Genomic DNA, 24679 nt, shown 5'->3' on the forward strand with positions numbered 1-24679 from the left:
AACACGGAAGAACTGCAATTCTACGTCAATTCGGACTATCAATGGCCCCGGGAACATTAGTGATTGTATATCACCACAAATGTGCTTCGAGGCAACGAAGCTGCACATACTCCACAGGGATGAATGGACACACGGCAGCCAACCTCTAGACGGTATAGAGATCTATACTGATGGCTCTAAGATGGAAACAGGCACAGGAGCAGGCGTCTACAGCAAATCCCTTGGTCTACGACAATCATACAAGCTGAACGAATATTGTAGTGTCTTCCAAGCCGAAGTTTTTGCGATCAGAAAGGCCGCGGAACTGATAAACAACATGAGAGGGGAAATAGTTGGACCGGTGATTATCTACGTCGATAGTCAAGCGGCCCTAAAATCACTTAAGTCCCATTACATCAAGTCCGCGGCTGTTCTAGACTGCAAACACGCTTTGGAGCCACTAAAATCAATCGTCACCTTGTGTTGGGTCCCAGGGCATTGCAACATCGAAGGAAACGAGGCAGCCGACGAACTTGCACGCTGTGGATCGGAGTCAGAAACCATTGAAATCGACTACTGTGCCACTTCAGGAAAACAATAGAGCAAAAATGTCTGGAGATATTCTGGCAACATTGGCAAAACACGCCAAACTGCAGCACATCAAGGGCAATCTGGCCAATCCCGTCCAAGTCAAGAACCGCCTCACTGCTCTCAATGAGGAAATCAGACCTGAAACTAGCAGTGGGGATCATCACGGGTCACTACATAATAGGATCCATGACGAGCAAATGGGAAGAAGACGACACGGCTGACTACTGCAGGCTGTGCAAGGATGAGGAAGAAATAGAGACGATCGAGCACCTATTATGTCGTTGTCCTATGCCCCTTTCTAGAAGACAACGCACCATGGGTGTGTGCACCATCCAATCTTGAACAGCATTTTGCCAAACAGAGCCGTCGGATCTACTACACATGGCAAAAGGCCTGAAATGGCTCCAACGTGCTGAGAACAGAACAAACACCATATCTACACGTAGTATTGTCAAAAACGTCCCAGCTACAACCAACTTAATCTTCACAACTGTAATCTGCACTACATCTATATCTAACTACCACATCTACACTCTCATCTACAACCTCTTTCTACTCTTACAGTTGCATCGGAAAATTACATCCAATCTACAGTCATCGCCTATACATCATTACATTTCATCCGTCATCACCTTACACCCGCCATCACCTTCACATCACCACCACACCTGAACCATTGGATTCTACGCACTTACAACCACATCACTCACAATCTTCATCTATCCACAACTACCATCACACATCTACATCTCCTTTATATCACAACCACATCTATAATCCGTTTCAACATTCAGGATGATCACAATGGACCCCAAGGCCTCCGAGTGGAGTGGCTGCCATCACAGCAGCTACGCATCCTAAAACCTAACCTAACCTTCTCTGAATTTTCTTCCAAATTCGGACCGAATTTGTAAGGAAACTATTTTTAGAATTTTCCTTTGTAGCAAGACTGTAATATTTTTTTTTAGAATTTTCTTACAACTTTCGTACCGAATTTGGCATCAGAATCGTAAATTTGTTCTGACCGAATTCGGAAAAAAAATGTTAGCTGGGTATGTTTAGCAGCATACTCTGCATGCAAAAAGCTAAATGCCTTTTGGCCAAAAAATATGAAAAAACTCTTCATGCATCAGACTCTTAACAATAGTCAAAATACAAGAAGACAGGGGCCAGGGCACAACAGAAACAAAACTCAACAAAACTAGGAAAAATTACCATCAACAACGAACGAGAGTAGATGATGCCTAAGATGGTTTATACTGAACGGATGGAAAATTGTGAAAAAACAACGATTGTTGCATATACTACTCAGTTTCCCTTTAACTTCAAAGTCGGGTCTGTTGCTGCTGCCGTGTTATTCCCCATAGATGAGAAAATGTTCATAACTCTAAAAGAATTGTACATAAAGGCAAAAAAAGCGCCCAGCCTCCACCTCTGCTGTGCTTAAAATTGAAATAAAGAAAATTGTTTTTTCTCTCTGTTCACATTTTCCTCTTAGTTTCATCCAATGATTACTGTGGCTTTGTGTTGTACTAAAATGTTCCTGGCTTTCCTTCCTGCCACTCTACTCCTGCTGCACCGCATCCATTCAAGAGTTTTACAAAGATATATTCGTTTTCGTTTTGTTACATTTCTTTACGGAAGGATACGTTTTACTTGAATACAAGGAAGGAATGGGAATGTTGGGCAAATGTTACAAAATGCAATGGCGGGACAAGAAAAGTCATTATGTCTATTTGAATTAAAGGCAGCCCAGATCTGTGGAAATAATTCGATTTGAAATGAAATGAAAGAACATTGAGTGAGTGAGGGAGTGAGTGAATTAATTAATGAATTTGAAAGTGATGTAATGAGTCTATTTGGAAATTACTTTAACTCCTTTGAAAGACTTAACCGAATAAATAGTCTGTGGGTTTTGTGCAAATAATTATATTGAAAGATTTTAAAATTTGAATTTTCTTAAAGAGTCAGCTTTGTTGTTTCATTTCACAACTTGTTGAGTGGAGTAAGCAAAATCCCACCAACATACTCGAAGAGATTTTTCTCATATCAATGAGGTGTGAGAGACGTTGTTATCGTGAAGAAAGGCCTAGATTTTGAAAATCTTAATATATAAAATGTAATAAAGTATCAGTCGGTTTTGCCTGTGAAAAAAGCAAACCCAGCGTTGACTGCTTTTTCCAGTACAAATCGTTTACTATTGTTGTCCATATATTGATTTTAAACCAAATGTTGTCTTCAAAATAAGTAAAATTAGTAGTTACCGGTATAAGGGGGCTACAGAAAAATATTTACTTATGCTGCAAACAAATTAAATCGATCCAAAACATGGTCTTTAACTGTACTTTTTAAAAATTGTGAAATTTTGTGTAGGAATTACCCGAAGGATTGGGGGACGATACAGTCTATATTCGAATCTGAAAAATATTACAATGTTCAAAGTATGGACCAAAGCATGTAGTCGCTTCCAGAGTAATCGTTCGCAAGATTTTATGGACAAGTAAAAAAGATATACCCTCAGCCTGTAGGACTTAAAACATTTTTTCCCAAAAAAAAACTAAGGTATTTAGGGGGCTTTCAGAATTTTGGGAGTATGAAATCGCCGACAAAAATATGTATTTGGATTAAGTTAGAGTTATTGTGAGCTCCAGCCAGCCAGTCATACGGACGGACATTGCTAAATCTACTCCAAATTGTCTGAAACGGATTTCGTCCAAACATACTTGGGGTCTAAAACCATTATTTCGATGAGGCACATTTTGCCCGTATGAAAGTGTATATACCCTTGTTAGCATAAATGCTGAGGGTATACAAATTCTGAAACTTGTGGGGTATGTACCTGGAGGCTAGGGATACGCAGTAAAATGCAATAATCGGTTTTTCGATTATACGGTTTTCTTAAAAAACTTAAAACTCGATTTTCGGTTAGTTGATTATTTGAGAGTGTACTAAAAGTCGAGTTTCGATTATTCGTTACCTCGGAAAACCGATCATAATCGAATATAATCGACTTTTTTCGTTGATGCAATCTGTGATGAACATATATACAAAAAAGCACACCCAATAGTCAACTACGACTAATAGTCGTCCAGGATTAATAGTCGACTACGAATAATAATAACCCAGCAAAATTTGTAGGAAGGAGTTCCATGCGATGATGTGATTTCATGGCATCTTTTGCATTGGTTCAAAAGCAGTCGTGAAAGATCCGATCTTTTCATTAGCATTAGAACCAAAGCAAAGGAAGTCCTGATAGATCGGATCTTTTCATCAGCATTTGAACCCATGCAAAAGCAGTCGTGAAAGATCCGATATTTTCATCAGCATTTGAACCCATTCCATCGATCCAATAGAGATGAATTTCGTGCTTTTATTTATACACATTTTTCTAAATATATAAGATTAATTATTTACAATAGGCTTGATGTTGTCGGCGACTCGAAATCACAACCAACGTTGTTAAAACTCTTGACGTATGATAATGTCATTGCAAAGGGTTGGTGAAAAGACATGTCAAAGCATTGGTAGAAATGACATGCCAAAGCATTGGTGAAAATGACATGGCAAAGCATTGGTGTAAAGGACATCCTTTGGATCCAAAAATGAATAGCGTCTTTTGGGGTCCACGCTCATATAAAATTCATCGATGAAGATGCTTAAAAGATGACATACCAGATCACTTTCACAATGATTGAATAGCATCTTTGGCATCGAACATTTTGCTGGGAGACTACGACTAATAGTCGACTACGAATAATAGTTGACTCCGACTTTCGAAAGTCGATTAAGAATAGTCGTTTATACGGTTTTCGCACAGTCAATAGTCGACTACGATTTGTAGAGATTTTACGGCTAATAACCGATTAATCGATTAACCGAAATCGGTTTTACGTATGCCTACAGGAGACGTGAACCGATATGGTCCATCTTCGATCTTAAGCAAAGTTTGGTGAAAATATTATGATTTATTAAATTTCGACCGAATCTGGTCAATATACCACTCCTTTCCATAGTTATCGTGGAAAATCGGTTCAGTAGTTTTGTGGATATAACATATCGAAAAATGTGGGCGTGGTCAATTTTTCTGTCCATAAAATCCTAAGTTAGGCTATGACGAACATTTAAAAAAATTAACCAATCGGTCGAGCCGTTCTCAACTGATGCAATTACCAACGAACAACATTTGATTTTTATTTATAAAAAAAAAAAAAAATGTTGCGTTTTTATACCCTCAGCATTTATGCTAACGAGGGTATATACACTTTCATACGGGCAAAATGTGCCTCATCGAAATAATGGTTTTAGACCCCAAGTATGTTTGGACGAAATGTGTTTCAGACAATTTGGAGTTGATTTAGTCATGTCCGTCTGTCCGACTGGCTGGCTGGTGCGCACGATAACTTTCGAACGGAGCAACCGATTCGGTTCAAAATTTGGCTTTCGTAATATTTTGCCCAAACTTAGTTTAAGTTCGAAGATGGGTTATATCGGTCCATCGATTTGGCCCACACTTTGTACATCGTGAAAGTTCTACCAGACTTAGATAAAGTTTAAATATGGACTCAATCGGCCCACTCCTTCGGGTGCCTCCCACACAAAATTTCGGAAAAGTTCAGTTTAGGACCTGCTCTCGAATCGCTTTGATTTTTATTGTAGCAACTTGTATTCGCTGTCCCCCATACGACGGTACAAGTTTCATAAGGGGTAAGTCCATACTTCCTGAGAAAATAGCCTGAAAGGTGCAAAAAAACCCCTATGACTCCGTGTGTAGTGGTTGAGCTCAAGATAAATTTCGAACGGATCTGCCAATTAGGTCCAAAATTTGGCCTTCGTAATATTTTGTCCAAACATAGTTTAAGTTCGAAGATAAACCATGTCGGTCCACTCCTTCAGGTACCTCCCTCACAAAAATTCAAAACTCTTCGGAAAAAATATGCGCACGATAACTCTTGAAGGGAGTGACTGATGTAATACATACTCTACACATCCTAATATATCTACGAGATATAGATCAGGTTCGAATATAGACTATATTTGTACACTCCTTTGGGTACCACCACACAAAATTTCGGATAAGTTCACTTTAAGGCCTGCTACCGAATCACTTTGATTTTTGTTGAAGCGATTTGCATTCGCTACCTCCATTACGACGGTAAAAGTTTTTTCAGTAGCAGGTCCATATTTCTTGGGAAAACATTCCGAAATGTGTAAAAAGCCCTATGTCACCAAATGCGGCTCTCGAACTGTTCTACCGATTTGGTGCAACATTTGGTCTTCGTCATATTTTGTCCAACTTCTGGTACTTCTCCCCAAAATTTTAAAAAATGTCACTAAAATGTTAGGACGATATCACTTGAATGGTGCAACCAATTTGGTCCAAACTTTGGATCTCCTAAGGGTACCTCCTCACAAAGGTTCAACATTTGTGTTAATTCCTAATCCACATTTTTGTCGGCAAGTTCAAATGTTAAAAAGGGCCATAAAATTCTGAAGAGACGCTAAATACATTCTATCTGTTCGTAGATGAAAGTTTCAATTCACATTGGCTGAGGGTATACCTCTGTCGACAAAGCCGACTGACACTTTTTTATTTGTTTTTACTAAAAAACTTTATTAACAACTTTTTGCCTTTTTTAGGCGAAGATCATTTTTTAAGATTAATTTTTTAGTTTTTTAATCGAGCTTTATGATCTATTATTCGATGTCCTCGAACTTTTCTTCTTTCAAATTCATTTTTGTTTTGTATTTTACAACAACAATGAGGATTTCCCCATTTAGTTGTGCTTTCATGACAAACGCTTAGCGCTGCCTTTGAAAGTTATGAGTTTGGCTCTGAACGCTAACACGCCGTGACAACACTTTTTTCCTGTATTTTTCAAGGACGTGGGTTCAAACCCCAGCCTGGCTCAGCTGATTTTATTTATTTGAAAAATTTTGTCTTTTTTAGGCGAAGATCATTTTTTAAGATTATTTTTTTAATTTTTTAATCGAGCTTTATGATCTATTATGCAAGTGAAAAAGGAAAGCCGACGATTCGAACCCACACACCCACCACTATGTGACATGCATGTTTCGTCTTCGGTAAAGACTCTTCAGACATATCGATGTCCTCGAACTTTTCTTCTTTCAAATGCATTTTTGTTTTGTATTTTACAACAACCTGTATTTAATATGGCATAAAGGAGTTACCCGGCTCCCCACGAAATTCAACAAAATATGAGGCCCATTTCACCGGGGCCATCCCTCAAAATTTCAAGAAAAGTTTTGTAGGTATAACTTATTTAAAAAATGTTGAACATTTTTGTGGATGATACCCTGAGTGCACCAAATATGGATTGTACCCTAAGGAGTGGTCCACTTTTGAACTAAACCAAGTTTTGACTTGCCCCTCAAAAAACTTGTATGATTGTAAAAGGAGCTTCGAGTGCAACCTGTTACAAGAAAAATCAAATCCAGTAGTTTTGTAGATATAACATATTTTAAAAAGTGGGCGTGGTCAATTTTTTTCCATAAAAACATAAGTTGGGCTATTTTCACTAAAAACCCTTCAAGTGCAGCAGGATGCTGTTGATGGAACTTCTAACATATTTTAAAAAGTGGGCGTGGTCAATTTTTTTCCATAAAAACATAAGTTGGGCTATGACGAACATTTAAAAAAATTAACCAATCGGTCCAGCCGTTCTCAACTGATGCAATTATCAACCAACATTTAATATTTTCTATAAAGATGTTTCAATCAATCCTATTTTCGCCGGGACCCATCCCTGTACATTCCCTGAAAATTTCAGGAAAATCGGTTCAGAAGTTTTTTAGATGTAACATTTAAAAAATTGGGCGTGGTCAATGTTTATTATCATAAAAACTTAAGCTGGGCTATGGCGAACATTAAAAAAATCGGTCCAGCCTTCTCAACTGATGTAATTACCAACGAAGGATATTTGATTTTTATTTAAAGTCGATCTGTGTATGGAGAAAATATTATGTAGTGTTTTTCGTGGGCAAGTCCAGGCTTCCTAACATAATTGACCTACTGGCTGGTTGGCACTATAACTATTAAAAATCGGACTGAGATTGGCACATGAAGTTAAATAAGTTCGAAGATGGACTTTTCGACAACTCCACCTCCACTCTACATTATTATACTTCTTGAGATATATGTAGGTATACTGTATTGATTGGGTCGAATAATTCGGTCCACTGTTTATGATACCTTCCCCACAAGCTCCTAAAAATGTACGCTGAAAACTTTCAAACGTTCTTTTGTCACCTACGAAGATGCCTTTTATTTTTATAATTAGGGATATGTTAACGTAGGACATTTAAGTCCACCACTCCATTTTTTTTGCAGCTGTCTTTATATTATTATTTTCCATTCTTTTTCTTTACACTTTCTATTTGGAATCACCATACCTTCAAAGCGAAATAAGCAAAGCAAACATAAAAGCTCATGCTGACAGGAAATCCATCCAAACAATGAAGGATATGTTTGTTTCCCATTATTATTAACTCAACACATATAGCGAAACAAAAAAAGAGGATTATGCAAATGAATATTTGTGATATTGACTTCACACATATGTTAGGTTATCCTGACTGGAAAAAAACTAATGTGTATTCTTCCCCAGTCACCACCATTTCAGTTTACCTTAAAAAAAAGAAAAAATACAAACAGAAATGGCGACACCATTATAAATCCATTTTAAAGTAATCTAAAAAAAACTTCCTTTTGACATGAGTAGAAATGGCAATGGTGCATATTATGAAAATGTTTTCTTAGGGAAAAGCTATATGTATACGCTTTTTGCAAACGTATGTTTCCTGTGGTTAGAGAATGCCAAGTACTCAGACTTAATCTGAAAAGGTAAATAGTTAAGGATTAAATCGAACCTACGGCATTGAATAAATTATAACTTCATAAAGCTTTATACATTTCAAAGCCCCATTAACGACTCTGTTGCAAGCCAGCGCCATGTAAAGGATTAACTCGTCTTATTTAAATCCATCTTGAAAAAAGGCATTTCAGTAACCCTAGTTCGCATTCTAAGACAATTCCATTCACCTGAATGTAACTTTCGAATATCTTTCACAAAAAGAAAATAAACAAACATTTTTAAATCAAATATGTTCAGTTTTGTAGTTTAAAGTTGCTTAAAAAAATAACAAAACATTTTTGTTAAACGTGTAGAAAAACTTTTTAAATACAAACAAAATGTTATCCCATTCAACTAAACTGATAAAAAGGGTCTGCTGCAGCAAGCACACGAATCCTTTGGACTGGAGGAACTACTCTAAAAACACATTCCAATGAACAAACTCCCCCCGTCCACCCATCCCCTTTCGAAACAAAGTACAAAGTTTATCTGACTAAAACAAAAACTACATAAGGTAAGTGGTAGCCAGCCCTGTTAGTCTTCCGTCAGTTAGCACCAAAATTTTAGTTTTTTTTTTCTGTTTGGGAGTGATAGAAAAGAAAAAAGTACTTCTTTTCATTTGAACTATAGCAGGTACTTCTTTTCACTAAAAACCCTTCAAGGGCAGCAGGATGCTGTTGATGGAACTTCTAAATGAATGACCGACTGAGCGAGCGTCTGTTTGGCTAAATGAATACATGAAGTATAGTTGTTGTTGTTGCTGTTGGTCCTGTGTGGCACATAATAAATAAAAGCTCTTGTCGTGTGTATTTGCATGATGCTTTTATGATCTTTTGATGTGATGCCGGAATTATAACGAGAGAAGAGATTAAAGTGAATCCTTTTAAAAGTTTGTGTGTGTTTGTGTGTCTGAGAGTTAGTGTTAGGAGGGGTCATTAGCTGTTTGCTTGTTTAGTTAATTATATATTTTAGTTGCAATTACATTAAAATACGTAGTTACAACTACAATTAATTAATTATGTAAATTGGTGCCGTACAGTAGTGATTCAGAAATCTATACTTCTGCTGCCAATATTATATGGAATTCGATGGTAAAGAATTTGAAATTAAGGAAACCAACGCATTGTAATGAGGCGTAGCGGCGGCCCCTAAACACGAATAGTTTTTTTATTTGGAAAATATGTACGCCATTTTGGTAAATTTCCGGATAAAAAAATTATCATTTCTCAGAAGCTATTACACCGTCCGATAACCAAAATTACACATGAACCGGACTATATACGTCTGAAACTATAGGAAAAAGTGGAGTAAAATGGCACTTAAGATTTTTCGTTTTCTCACCCTGTTTACCTTTTAAGGGGTGACCCCCAGTTGTAAAGCCCAATTAAAGCCATTTTTCACGAATTTTTTCCAAGAAAAATATGAAAAATTTTTAGTAGATTTTTTTTCATCTGAAAGAGCACATACTAATCTACTTTCTGATTTTTTCTTGTTGAAAAATATTACGTAGTTTTGTGGCAATTGACCATATACCAAACCATGTTTTTATTGAAGCGTTTTGCGGTGCCAACTCTAGCTCGAAAACTAATAAACCGATCATCATATATTTTTGTATGCTTATTTACACCTACGCGGACGTGAATGTACAGCATTTATTTTCATGATGACGAAGGATGACGTGAATGCTATAGCATTCACATGCAAAGTAAATCTTTAGTCATTTACTTGTATACAATGGCACGTTTTTGTGATTTATGTACATAATACGACTCATTTCATATATGTATATCCATAATATAATAAATAAAAAATTATAATAATATTACTAATTAATTAATAAATACACAAAACTTAATTCTGAAAACAATTGGGTGTCATTTTTGCACCTCTCTGAGTTTTTTTTTTTTTTGCATCCGCGAACTTGTTAAGAACATAAAGATCTAGTCCTTCATCGATCGATTTTTATACGTGCTAGGTGTGACCTTATCCGGCTTAATGGAAGCCACAACATACCAGAATCAGACGGAAATAATTGTACGATTTGCAACCTTCGCGAAAAAGAAACCCTTCAACACTTCATCGGCATTTGTCCAATTTACAGAGAATATCGATTACAAATTTTTGGCCATCCTTTACTACAGCACCAAGAGGTATTATTTATCTTAAATGGAGAGGAACAGAATGATTGGAAAAAACTAGTTGCTTATCTTAAAGTAGCACTGCAATATCGTAGATTAATTGTTAGTGAATTTCAATAATATTTGTAAACCCTTCTTAACAAATAAGCAAAATTTGTACACAATATGTATTTCATAACCGACTGACGACATGATGTCATAGTCGTAAATCCTTTATTATCAATAATATCTATATATATAAAAGAAATGTAATTATGTAACTAAATGAAGAATAATAAAGTGATACTACTACTATACTACTACTACTACTACAGATCGCAATTTTTATACCCTCAGCATTTATGCTAACGAGGGTATATACACTTTCATACGGGCAAAATGTGCCTCATCGAAATAATGGTTTTAGACCTCAAGTATGTTTGGACGAAATGTGTTTCAGACAATTTGGAGTCGATTGAGCAATGTCCGTCCGTCTGTCTGTCTGTCTGGCTGGAGCGCACGATAACTCTCGAACGGATCAACCGATTCGGTCCAAAATTTGGCTTTCGTAATATTTTGTCCAAACTTAGTTTAAGTTCGAAGATGGTTTATATCGATCCACTCCTTCCGGTACCTCCCCCACAAAAGTTAGGAAATGTTCGGAAAATTTGTGCGCACGATAACTCTTGAATGGAGAAACCAATTTGGTCCATACTTTGCGCATCGTGAAATTTCTACCAGATTTAGATGAGGTTCCAATATGGACTGACACTGTCCCCCATACGACGGTATACATTTCATCCGGGGCAAGTCCATACTTCCTGAGAAAATAGCCTGAAAGTTACAAAAAACCCCTATGACACCGTGTGTAGTGGTTGGAGCGCAAGATAACTCTCGAACGGATCTGCTATTATATCGCTGAGGCCTTCGTAATGTTTTGTGCAAACCTAGTTTAAGTTCGAAGATAAGCCATATCGGTTCACTCCTTCAGATACCTCCCGCACAGAAGTTCAAAAATGGTCGGAAAAATTGTGCGCACGATAACTCTTGATGGGAGTGACCGATGTGGTCCATACTTTACACATCTTAATATATCTACCAGATATAGATCAGGTTCGAATATAGACTATATTTGTCCACTCCTTCGGGTACCACCCACACAAAATTTTTGGATCAATTCACTTTAAGACCTGCTCTCGAATCGCTTTGATTTTTGTTGTAGCAACTTGTGTTCACTACGACGGTATACGTTTCATAAGGGGCAAGTCTATACTTCTTGAGAAAACAGCCCGAAAGTTGTGAAAACCCCTATGGCACCATATGTAGTGGCTGGAGAGCTCGAACCGAATACTGCATCCGTCCACACTTTGGATATTGTAATATTTCTTCGAATATTAGATGAAATTCGAACGTGGTCCACTCCTTCCTGTACCTCCTCCACAAAAGTTCAAAAATATTCGCTAAAATGGTACGCGCGATTTCTCATAGACGTAGCGACCGATTTGGTCCAAACTTTGGATCTCTAAATATTGTCGAAACTTAGTTTATGTTCAAATTTGGGCCCTATCTGTCCAATCCTTGTGGTACCACTCACACAAATGTTCAACATTTTTGTGTTGTTCGAGGGTTCTTTGGACATTTTTACCGAAGATTTTCTTAATGGCCCTGTTTACAGCTTTTTTTACTTGTTAGTTTCCATGTTACATATGATCACAATGGACCTCAAGGTCTCCGAGTTGAGTGGTTGCCATCACAGTAGCTACGCATCCTAAAACCTAACCTAAAACCTTCCATGTTACATACAAATCACAATGATTTTTTCCCTTCCAACACCCATATCTCAATCAATTTTATTCCGATCGACTTGAAAGTTTTACCACCTATTCTATGATACTTATACTTTAAAATAGGTATGTAATTTTTTTTTCGATTTTCTGAAATTTACAGGTGGGAGTCACCCCTTAAAAGACATTTAAATTTCAAAGGAAACAATTTTTCAAAAAAATATTTTAAATACTTGTACACATCACACGATGCTGTTGTCGGTGTCATATTAAAGAGGTGTATTCTCCGGCTTTATATAATAATTTTCATTTATTGCATTCAAGGATAACAAGGACATCAAAAATGTCCTTGTAAAATTATATACTAAAAAATCCCTTGAAAACATCCTGCATTTTTTTCAAAAAAATATATGTTAATATCCTTTATGTAGTGCAACACTTCCCGAAATTTTAATATCCTAGCTTTGTAAGTTATTTTTTTAATTAAATATTTACATGAAAATTTTTATAGAAAACAAAACAATTTTATTCTATATCATTGGCCGACACGAACAAAATTTAAACAAAAAATTACGAACAAACCATATTCTGACACCGCAGCATGATAGAATACCAAAAATAAGACGATACGTGTCCCGGCGTTTTTCGCCATCACTTCCACTTTCGCGGTTATGGGCCTCCAAAGGTTTGAGGAGGCCTTGTTTTCAAAAGGGATCATTTTGCCAGGCTCGTCAAGGTTATATTTACTTTATGATTTTTTCTAGGGTTTTGGTTTACAGATAAGGGCCGTTCATAGACAGTTCGTATATATTTTTTAATACATACTGACTGGTACCTTCGCTACAAAAATTCAAACATTTAGGCTTACGAACAAGTTCAGATGTGTTTGCGGAAAATTTTTTAAGTTCAGTTTGGATAGCTGTCGCTGTCATTGCAGCAGTTATGTTTTGGAAAAACTATACTGATAGCAAACATTTCAATTTGAAGGAATTTTATGGTATTGATTTGTCAAGTAATTTTGTCCATGTGAAGAAGCTTTAAATCTGATAATTGTTGGAAATATGTATGTATTTCTGTCCTTATTTTACTAAAGCTAATAACTTTTATTATGCTCCAATATTTTAAGAATAATAAGTAATTTATCGTTCTAAAATAAATTTTTACAGTTGCTTTGGATATAATAAACATGGATTTATTTTTGTTTGGAAGTAAATAGTGATCATATGGTGTTAACAGCTACCCAAATTTGAAAATTAGTGGAGTGGGAAAAATTGTATAAAAGTGTATATCGATATTATTTGCTGTTTGAGTTGGGAAAATTGCGTACTTCAAATGTATAAAAGTGGCATGGGACTAAATGTTGGCAGGATATTATCCATTCCACCACTCATATTTATCCTTAAAGATTTTTTTTCAGTTTACACAATGCCGTGATGCTACTTTAGTATTTGTCAAGTATCATTACCAACCAACCCTGCAACGAAACATTTGCAAAGGCTTTGAAGTTTTACCTCTCCCCCTCCCAACACACAATCAAATTTATTTTGTGTCAGTCTTTGTCTATCTCTAGCAATACTGTTGATATGCTTATGTGTTGTGTCTCTATCGTTCTGTATATAAAAACACTTTATACAATATACATAATTAATGTTTCTTGTTGCAAAGGCAAAATATCACCAGCATCATCATCATCAGCAGCAGCAACTCTCAAAGCCAAAGCCTTTTTATTATAAAATAAATTACATATTCCAAGAATTCGTTCGTTTGCTCTTTGAGTTATTAGTAGGATGGATGTCATAGCAACAAAACCGAAATGAATACACAATTATGTATGTGTGTATTAAAAAGGACATACATACCTCTACCTACACAACAAACATACGAATACACGTGTGTACTTACACACATCCACATGAGGATTACATAAATAAGTATACCTTACTGTGTTATATGATTTAAATTAAGAATTTCCATGAATTCCATTTTGCAATTTGAATTAGGAAAATGTGTTATATAATATACACATGATATTTAATTTATTTGTATCTATTTATTCTACTTGCAGGAATATTGTCTCCTCCGGGTCCGTTTCTAACGCCCAGTCCATCACCATCGATCTCAGCTAGTCCACGTTTACAACCATCACCATCGTTATCACCATTTCCTCAAGATGTACTTCTAGTAACGGGTAATCCGTTAGCAAATGCCAATACACATGATCAGGTAAGTTAATATAAAAATATGTATGTCACAATTCCAGGAGGCATTGAGATCAGGGCTTTAATTCAAATCTTAAAGGCTTGATCTCAAACTTCAACTAATTTTATCTGCCTTCTCCAATATCAAATTCACAATATTTTTTTGTATTTCCCTTTTAGGAACGTAAAGCTGTTACACCCGGTCGGCGACAGTCCATACATCAATTTACGAATGGTAGTCCAAATGCTGGCACCGTGGTCTTCCAACCCAGTCCATCACAATCGCCTGCCGCCGCAACCAGTGTCATTGGCATAACGGCCAATGCCGCTGGTGGTCTCAATTTAGTGGGTAACTTTCAAAATGTGGCCACAACAACAGCAGCAACAACGACGGGAAACGATTTGAATGCAACGCTGGTCGGTTCCAATAATATACAATTAAATAAAGTAAGTCCATTTGGCCGATTTTAATATTTGATTGTTAGCTTAATCCTTTCCTTCCCTCTCGCTCTCTCTCTCTCTCTGGTTCCTTTAGAAGGGCAACAAACGACAACAACAGCATCAGCAACAACAGCAGCAGCAGCAACAACATCACCAAATATTTAGTTCCTCCAATAGCCACTATACAAACAGCAACGCAACCACCACTACCAACTCTACTAACCCACATCCATCATCCGTCGCCGCAGCAGCATCATCTGTTACCTCGGCTTCATCGACTACTGCGACTATAGCAGGCGGCTATGGGCAATCACATGCAACAACGATCAACAATACACCGAATACGTTTGCGCCAACAAATGTGGCTTGTACGCCAAAAAATCAAACGAAAAAAGGTGTTAACTCCACAAACAACCACCACCCCTCAACTACCACAGCGTCATCGTCGTCTGCAGTTTTGCCCATAAGTCAACAGCAACACCAACAATTTCAACAATATCACAGCGGTAGTCCGCTAATTGCCGATAGTCCCTCACCCAGTCCGAGCGGTACAACCATAACCGCTGCCTCTATAAAACCACCCACACCACAACCACAACAACCCCAGCCACCACCACCGACAACAATGCAAATGTTACAACAACAATTCACAATAGCCAGTAATGGCAATGGTGGTCCCCAACAAACATTTCAACTTATTCAGGGTCCTCAGGGACAAATTATTGCTGCTGCTACATCAACGCCTCAACATCATCAGCAGCAAGCAAGATTTACTACGACGCCAACGGGGAACTTGACGACGACCGCAACAGGAGGCATAACCTCAAATACTATGTTGGGAAATGCAAAAGCAAACAAATTGCCACAACAAATACTGCCAAAACCCCAGCAACAACAACAACACATATTGATTGATACACAAAAACATAAACAGGGAAATTCTGGGGGTCCTAATCCCACACCGCCTCCATCACAAACAGTTACATCGAATGCTACGTCATCAAGCAATTTGTCTCAACAACAACAACAGCAGCAGCAGCAACAACAGCAACAAACATCATTAACTCAGATCTCACAATCAGCTCAACCGGGCCAACAACAACAAATAATTTTACCATCCGGTGCCACAGCTAGTCTTACAACCACCGCCGGCCAGCAACCACAACTGCTTTTGAATCAAGTACCTATGCTGGTGCAACAAAATGCACCCCAGGGCGTACAATTGATATTGAGGCCTCCAACACCTCAATTGACTGCCACACCATCATTGGTTATACAAAACGCCAGACCTCAACCCCAATTGCAACAACAACAAACCCAACAGGTGTTGAGAATATTGGGACATAATGGTGCTACAATGCAATTGGCTGCAGCCACACCCACTTTTATCGTTTCGTCTCAGGCTAACCTCATACAACAGGCCAATCACTTGCAGGCCATTAAAACCCAGCCCCAAAACTCGGCCATTACACAGTTAAGCGGTCTACATGCAGCCCTTTCAGCAGCCGCCGCAGCTAACCAACAGCCCAGATCTCAACAATTCACCACAACTGCAGCCACTATAAATGGTCATTTGTTGGGTCCCTCTGTGGCAGCTCAATTACAAAATCTACAATTGGCTGCTGCAGCAGCGGCCAATGGTAACAGTTTAACTGCTCAAATACAAATGCCAAATGGTCTAAGTGCCAGTGGAGCGCCTACTCTATTATCCCAGTTGCCCGCTAGTACAGGAACCGCTCAATTTCAACAGAATTCGGCCCAGGGACTTATCAATCTCAATCAACTTAGCAATGCTAATATACAACAGATTGCAGCTGCCGCAGCTGCAGCGGCAGCAGCTGGGGCCACACAATTTCAAGCTCCAGCAGTACCCTCCAGCTCAAATAATAACGGTGGGCAACAGCAAGCAACCCATAATCCCGGTGGAAATGGCAATGCCAATCAAACAAGTACCAATGATCTCTACACAACCAGCCTAACACAATCCTCACCGGCCCATGTGCCAGTTTCAGTGACTCCGGAACCCTTAAGTCGTCAGCCAACACCGGTGTTACAGAATATACAGACAACAGCAAGTCCGCAACAACACCAGCAGCATCAACACAATGTGGGTGGTAATGGCCAAATACATTTACAATTCAATGCTGCTGCAACAATACAATTACAGCAACAACAACAGCAGCAGCAACAACAGCAAATTCAACAATTACAGCAACAAATACAACAAACTCAAAATCAAGTCCAACAGGCACAACAACAAGCTCAGGCCCTACAACAACAGCAACAGGTACAACAACAGCAGCAGCAACCACAACAGCAAACACCTGAAACTAAAAAGAAAGCCAAACCTAGAAGAAGAAAACCGCCCGCAACATCAGCCAGCAATACTGCAGTCGCAACCAGTTCCGCAGCACCCGCCAATGTAAAACCTTTAACTACCACCGCTAATAAAACACTGAATACCGCCACCTCAACTACATCGGTGTTGGTGCCAGCCATCAGTACCAGTAATACAACTACAAAAATTGTTCCTATGTTAAGCCAAAACAATTCAGGTAACTTAACCACCGCTCAAACAACAGTTCAACAACAACAGCAACAAATTCAACAAAATATGATTGAAAATCATCAGCAACAACAACAGCAGCAGCAACAGCAACAAAGACCAAAATCTCCCTCACCACCGCCACAGATAACAAGAGCCAGTAATGGTAAATTAGATTTGGGTAATGTAATGAAACTTTGTGGCATTACAGAGGATGATGATGAAGACTTTATGGATACCACACCCATAGAGGAGACACCTGCATCATCCGCTCAAATGACAACACCTTCAACAGATTATACTATATCTATACCTCAACAAAATAATGCAGGTGGCGGAGGAGACACTGGTCCCTCCTATACTTTATCCATACCTGGCGTAACTTCGGCCACAGATCAAATGGATCATTCGGGTGCAGAAACAGCTGCTGCTAATATTGTTATAAAAATCGATCCATCTGCCGACATAATGGGATCCGGCACAGCATCAACGTCTGGACCTTCAGGTCAGCCATATTCCATAACCATACCACGTTTACCATCTCAGGAGGAGATACAAAAGCAGGCTCAGCAGCATTTACAACAGGTCCAAAATGAAGCACAAGCACAGCAGCAAATCAAAACATCGATGGCAACATCAGCGGCAGCAGGAGCTGGTGGACCAACAGCCAACATTACCTTTACAATACCTATAACAACGGTAGGGTCCAGCAATTTAGGATGTGGTTCTTCAATGGCTCCTTCCACAATTACAACTTCAATGGCAACAGTTACCTCTGTTGCCACTTCTACAACGAATACCACCACCACAACTGCAACAGTAAAGCCTCGTCGCAAGCCAGCAGCAAAGCGTAACACCAAAAAGTCAGATAATGCTGCAGCAAGTACAGCTGCGGCAACGTTGGCTTCCAATAATTCTTCTGTAACGGTTTCTTCATCTATGGCAAATTCCTTTAATACTTTGCCAACCAGCAGCTCTTCGTCTATGCTAACGTTGCCCACCAGCCAAAACTCCAATCTACCTACTCTTAATATTACAACAAGTTCAATGTCAACACCTCTGCCCACACCGTCTTTGGTACCCAGTCAAATTGGAAATATACAAATTTCCCAAATTGAAAATCGTCTGCCTGGTCAGCATGGAAACCCAACATTAGTTTCCAACACACCCATGGGTTCTTTGGTAGAAAATAAAATACAAATAATGCCAATATTGGATAAGTCTACCACCCCTAACCACCATCAGCCACAACAAACGCAGATTGTTTTCCAACCTCCAAATTTGGCTCAAAATAATCAGAACATCTCCGCTCCTCCTCTTACAACGAATCTAAATGAAAACCAGCAACAGCCAAGGCAAATGCATTTGGTTTCATTGCCTCAATTGTCAAATTCATCGGTGGCTTCGAATTCTTCTTCAGTAAATCTAAACATGCAGACGCAACCTACTTTGGCAGTGGCTCAGCCAACATTTAATGCTGCACTACCAGCTCAGAGTTCCACAACGTCAACAAATATCGTGGTAACACCACAGGCACCAGTCCCACAGCAGCAGCAACAACCTCAGCCACAGTCGGCACCGCCAACAAATTCTCTTATGCCAGGTCTTACAGGAAACGTGTCTATATCTGTGGGTACGCCAAATACCATTGCCTCGTTAATACCTCAGCTAACTGGTAGTTTGACATTGGCGGTTTCCGAGCAATGTGAGCGTTTAATATTACGCCATGATCCCAATAAACCACAAGATCAACAATCACAATTAATATTACAGGCTCTGCTTAAGGGAGCATTGCCAAATGTGACCATTATTAATGAACCCCTCAAGCCAGTTGAGCAACCACAGCAGCAGCATTCGCAAATAGCTACAAATGTCGTTCAGCAGCAGCAGCAACCTCCGCCCACGACTGTGGCTACGGGTCCACCCAGTGGTAATGCAAAAGGTTCTAAAAAGAAACAACAGCAGCAGCAACAACAACAACAACAGAATATGGCATCCGAGGCATCAAAAGCACCTGGAGGAGTTATTGGCAAGGCTCAAGATCAGGCTGCAAGTACTCAACCTACTGCAGTACAGCCTCAAATCAATATGAATGTACAAACAAACATCAATAACAATCCAATACCCGCCACTCCACAACAAGAACATATTTCCCAGCAACGGTATTTGTCATTGCCCAAAATTGATCCTACCACACATCAGCTATTCTGTTTGAATAGTTTAAATAATCAAATAACGCCGATAGGAGCAAATCAAACAACCGCCTCCATTGGACCAACAGAACGCATTCTTATTGCCCCGGCTGGCATTAATGCCCAGCAATTAGCCCAATGTTTGCAACAGGGGCAAATACATTTCAATGATGCCAATCCGTTACCACCAACATCACAAATGCCACCAAGTTTATCCACTTCTTCCACCACACTTCCGGTACACCCCATGAATAATTCAGGCACAGTGCTGAATAATTCGAACACAGGATCTGCAGTTACCCAACAGGCACCAAAGCAACAAATTGTATATCCCATGACATCAGGATCAATCACAGCCCAGTCATCTTCATCTACCAATACCACAACAACAATTACCACCACTACTACCACAACAAAGCAGGTGGCAAATGTTGCTCCTATTATAGATCAATCGAAAGCTGCTAAGCAGGACAACAATAAATTAGCACAGGGAAATTCGTCGTCAACCACCACTACAACGACAACAAGCTCAACGGGTGCTGTTCCCAAAAAGAAACCAGTAAGGAAGCCCAAGGCATCCACAACCACAGCAGCCGATGTGGCTTTAATGAAAAATGCCTCAGTGGTAAAACCTTTACCAAAGTTGGATCCCCTATCTCAAAAACCCAACAACAATCCGGTACAAATTGTACAGCCGAATACGGCCAGTGGCAAGCCAGTTGTTTCTACATCTACGACCAGTACCACAACGTCCACATCAAATGTGGTGAGCATACAACCCTTTCAGACACAAACATCAACGGGTACAAAACTGGTGGGCATTACAGCTCCCATGCAACAGCAACCTCAGCCACAACAACAACAGCAGCAGCAGCTGCAACAAACTAGAACGTTAGGAATAGGAGGACCCACTTTGCCACAGTTAAATAATAACTTTTCCATTAATTTTTCATTGGCATCCATATCATCGTCGTCTTCTAGTCAATTAACATCTGGAATCAATACATTTGCCACATCGAATCATTCGACCAGCACCACCAATTACACTCCAAGCCTAACATCCACGGGTCTACAAATGTCTCTACCAACAATACAACCCATAGTATCGGCGGGACCAACTCTACAGCAACAGCAGCAACATCAACCCCAGCATACGGTTTCACGAGTTCAAACCATACAACTAACACAACAGCAAGAGCAAATGTTGCGTCAGGTTCAAATGCAAATTCAATATTTGACCGTAAAAATGCAACACAAAAATTTGCTCTCTTCAATGCCGTTGCCAGCCGATTTGGATCCAAGTGTGGTGGCTGCCTTTAATAAACCCATGACTGATATAGAAATCAATCAGTCATTACAGAGGTTATATATGGAACAGCATCGAATTTTGTCTTCGGGCAAAGAAATATCAACATCAGATCAATTTATAACAAATTCTGGACCACCAAATTCTAACCTTGGGGCTTTTAATTTAATGTCCACTGCAAATCCACCACAAAGTGCCAGCAACGATAACAACAAGGGCTTAAGTAGTGGTGGAAGTATACCAGCAAATGTGGTACAGCCTAATAACCACTCGGCCAACACAAGTGGAGTGGGTGGATCAACAACTACTACACCGGCCACGGCTGTCATGGCACCAACAGGAAATATGCAACAGCCACAGCAGCAAACACAAAAGATCCACATCTATCCCATTCAACATCAACAGCAGCAGCAACAGCAACAAACGTCAGGAAACAACAAAAACTCGAAAGCACAAAAACAAAATAGCCAACAAGCCATGCAGCAGCAACAACAACAGCAAACAGGGATTTTAAACAATAGCTCAAAAGCAATTTGCAGTAGCACAATAACAACTACAACCACAACTCCTGCTACGGGAACTTTATTTGGCAACAATAATAAATCAAAACAGCAACATTGTCCCAATCCCTCTCTTTCATCATCAGCGGCAGGAACATCTACTACAACTACCTCCATAACCACCAGCAGTAGTAGCGGCAATGCCAACCTAACTTCCATTCCGGCGGGAGCTACAATCTTACAGCAAACTACAAATTTGCCCACCACTCTCCTAAGTAGTCCACAATTACCGCAATTATCATCTTTATCATCTAGTTCCAATTTGTCCAACCTGCCCTTTGCATCGCTGCCTCAACCGCATATGATAAATATCACAAATATGCCAGCTGTATTGCAACAGAAACATTTTACCCAACATCTGCAAATGCAACAGCAGCAATTGTTGCAGCAACAAAAGATACAAATTGCCAAAGTTAATAGTCCTGCCTTTGCAAGTTTTCAAAGCGCCAATACAAGTGGAAGTATTGGGGGACCTCCACCCTTAATATTTCCCTGCAGTTCAACAGTTAGCTCAGCAATGAGCACAACCATAACACCACAACTGACATCATTGTCTTCACAGCATCAACATCAATTTTCAACTGCCTCATCACTGGCTTCGTCCAATGCATTTACCATCAACACCTTTAGTGGTATAGGACAGGGAATGGCAAATCAAAAATCGTTCATAATATCAACATCAATGGGTGGTACTCCATCATTGGTGCCAACGGCCACATTATCATCACCCATTGTTTCTGCCACAACTTCAAGCACAAATGTTGTTGCCACTGCTCCCACCTTTGTTATTAATAACCAACAACAACAACAAATGGTAAGCAGTTCGTCAAACAGCTGCAGTACATCTAATGTTATCACTGCTGCTGGTGGTGGTGGTATGCCAACAACATCAATGTCCATAGCTATGACTTCAATGGCCTTGTCGTCATCATCTTCGTCGTCAGCAACATTAGCATTGCCACAGCTAATAATGGCCACTGCTGCAGCCACGGTGCCTCCTCTTATAACAACATCCACTGCGGCACCATCTACATCTTGCTCCATGATGCAACCTGTTGCTGGTCTTCAAACTGCCTCTGGTTCTTTAACAACTACTGCAACATTACCCATTACCTCAACATTGGCGAACAACAATAATATGATTATTCATACTCCAACAAATCAATCAATCAATACAATCGGTGGTCTAAATCTTGTTGGTAATCCCATTAGTCAAATTGCAACATTTATTAAGACCGAGGATAAGGTCCCATCAAAAGCAAAACTTGCTCGTCTCTCCTTGTGAGTAGTTGGTTGATATTAATCCTTTATTAGTTGCTATAAGAAAATCGGAAGAGAACATAACCTCCAAGTTGTAGTAATACGGTTTATTGGTGAGGGTGTTTATGTAGTAAATATATAGTCATAAGTTTATAACACATCGGTATATTCTTCCAATATCACATTAGTGATTTTATGGTAAATTGTAGATATTAAGTCTTTGTTGTATAAGAGAATAGAATGGAGAACATAACTTCCACGTGTTAGTAATGCCCTGCAGTGTAATGTGGGTGACATTTGGGTCATGTAAAACTTGTCTACATGTAAAGCTTTTCTAGAAGTGATAAAAAGTCTTCGAACAGCACTGACCCACTTAAGCGACATTTTTGAACTTTTTGGAAGGGTGGTATTGGAAGAAGTTGTTCGATATAGTCCTTCTTCGAACATTTAAGTTTGACAGAAATATCACTACATGCAATGTTCTTTACTCGTTTCGTTAGTTATGGTGCCACCAGTTATTTCAGTTAGTCTTCTGTGGTATTTTTTGAGCTTTTGGACCATTATTTCAGGTAACAAGGATTTGCCCACTAAAAATATTTCATAACTGCACTTCAGAGAAAATTTTGAATTTTTGTCAAAACATTTTCCGATATAAATATACGATTTGAAAAGTTTTGGCATAATCCGATCTAATCGTATGTTATCTTTTATTGGGTACCGGCAGGGTTTTTTTTGATTTTGGGTCATTATCTCAAGAAGTATGAACTTGCTTCCGAAAAAAGTGATACTCTCATAGTAGGAACCGTGAGCACAACATGCTGCAAAAAATTTCAAAACGATCGGAAAGATGAGTTCAAAAATGTTATTTCGGTGAAACACATTTTTGATCGCATCAAACAAGTCTGATCGTTATCCTAGAGACTAAGGGTATAAAAATGAATTGGCAATGTATAGTTTGGTACATTTTTGGTGGTGGTCAAAACTTCAAAGAGTACTTTGGTTATTTAAAAGAATTGTCTGTATTTCAGTCTAAAATTTATCTATAGGTTTAATTAATTCCATAGTTCAGAATTTCATGTAAGGAGCATTCATGACACACGTAGGGACACGCACCTACTTCCCAGCAAAACAAACCTATAGTTGTTCCACGTGAAATTGTGTTTTCAATTAGCTTCTAAGTGAAGTTTCCATTCCATTGGTAAAATTGTGTTCTTGCTAGTGTAATAGAACGTTAGTTACCTATGTAGATGCTATTACAGATCACTTGCTATGATGAAGCCATGGGCGTAGCCAGGCATGCTTTTTGGTCGTTCCAGGGGGGTCGAATACTTGTTTTTTCGTAATATTCATAATTTTTTACATACAAATGAACTGTTTTGTATAATCAGGGGGGGGGGGGGGGTTTGCAGCTGCACCTCCCTAGCTATTCCTGGCTACGCCCATGGATGAAGCACTAATTATTTGAAACCCGGTTTTTAAATATATTAACATATGATATACCTTTATTTTCTTCACAGGTTCTTACAACAATTAGAAGCTGATCAACAGAATTGTTTAAAACCTGATTACAAAAATCCATTCCAAAACAAAGAGGAAGCGGTAAAACGTTTAATAAGGTAAAATTGAGCATAACCTTAAATATTTACTTTAAAACCGCATACTAATTATTATTCTTGAACACACAGGTATCATTGCATGTACCAGAATGATGAAGACATACCAAGTGATGAAGAAGAAGAATTTGAAAAGACAGCAATACGATTTCAGGACAAATTTCGTTCACTATCTGGCAAATTCCAAGAAATTCTATTGCAAGAGTCAATGGTGAGAAGAGT

The 24679-nt window shown here is 38.8% G+C and overlaps 1 protein-coding gene across 7 annotated transcripts in view; it reads left to right on the forward strand.

Annotated features, from left to right (window-relative positions):
* Positions 1-24679, forward strand: part of Bicra (BRD4 interacting chromatin remodeling complex associated protein) — a 370087-nt gene that overhangs the window by 335640 nt on the left and 9768 nt on the right. For all 7 annotated transcript variants that reach the window (XM_073960688.1, XM_073960689.1, XM_073960691.1 and 4 more), the window contains 5 exons: positions 14408-14565; positions 14721-14987; positions 15076-22865; positions 24362-24460; positions 24530-24668. In XM_073960688.1, coding sequence (XP_073816789.1) covers positions 14408-14565; positions 14721-14987; positions 15076-22865; positions 24362-24460; positions 24530-24668 — 8453 coding nt within the window. The remainder of the gene's footprint in view (positions 1-14407; positions 14566-14720; positions 14988-15075; positions 22866-24361; positions 24461-24529; positions 24669-24679) is intronic.

The sequence above is a fragment of the Musca autumnalis genome, unplaced genomic scaffold (assembly GCF_047663935.1).
Source record: "Musca autumnalis isolate F117 unplaced genomic scaffold, ASM4766393v1 scaffold_1, whole genome shotgun sequence".
In the NCBI taxonomy this organism is placed as follows: domain Eukaryota; kingdom Metazoa; phylum Arthropoda; class Insecta; order Diptera; family Muscidae; genus Musca; species Musca autumnalis.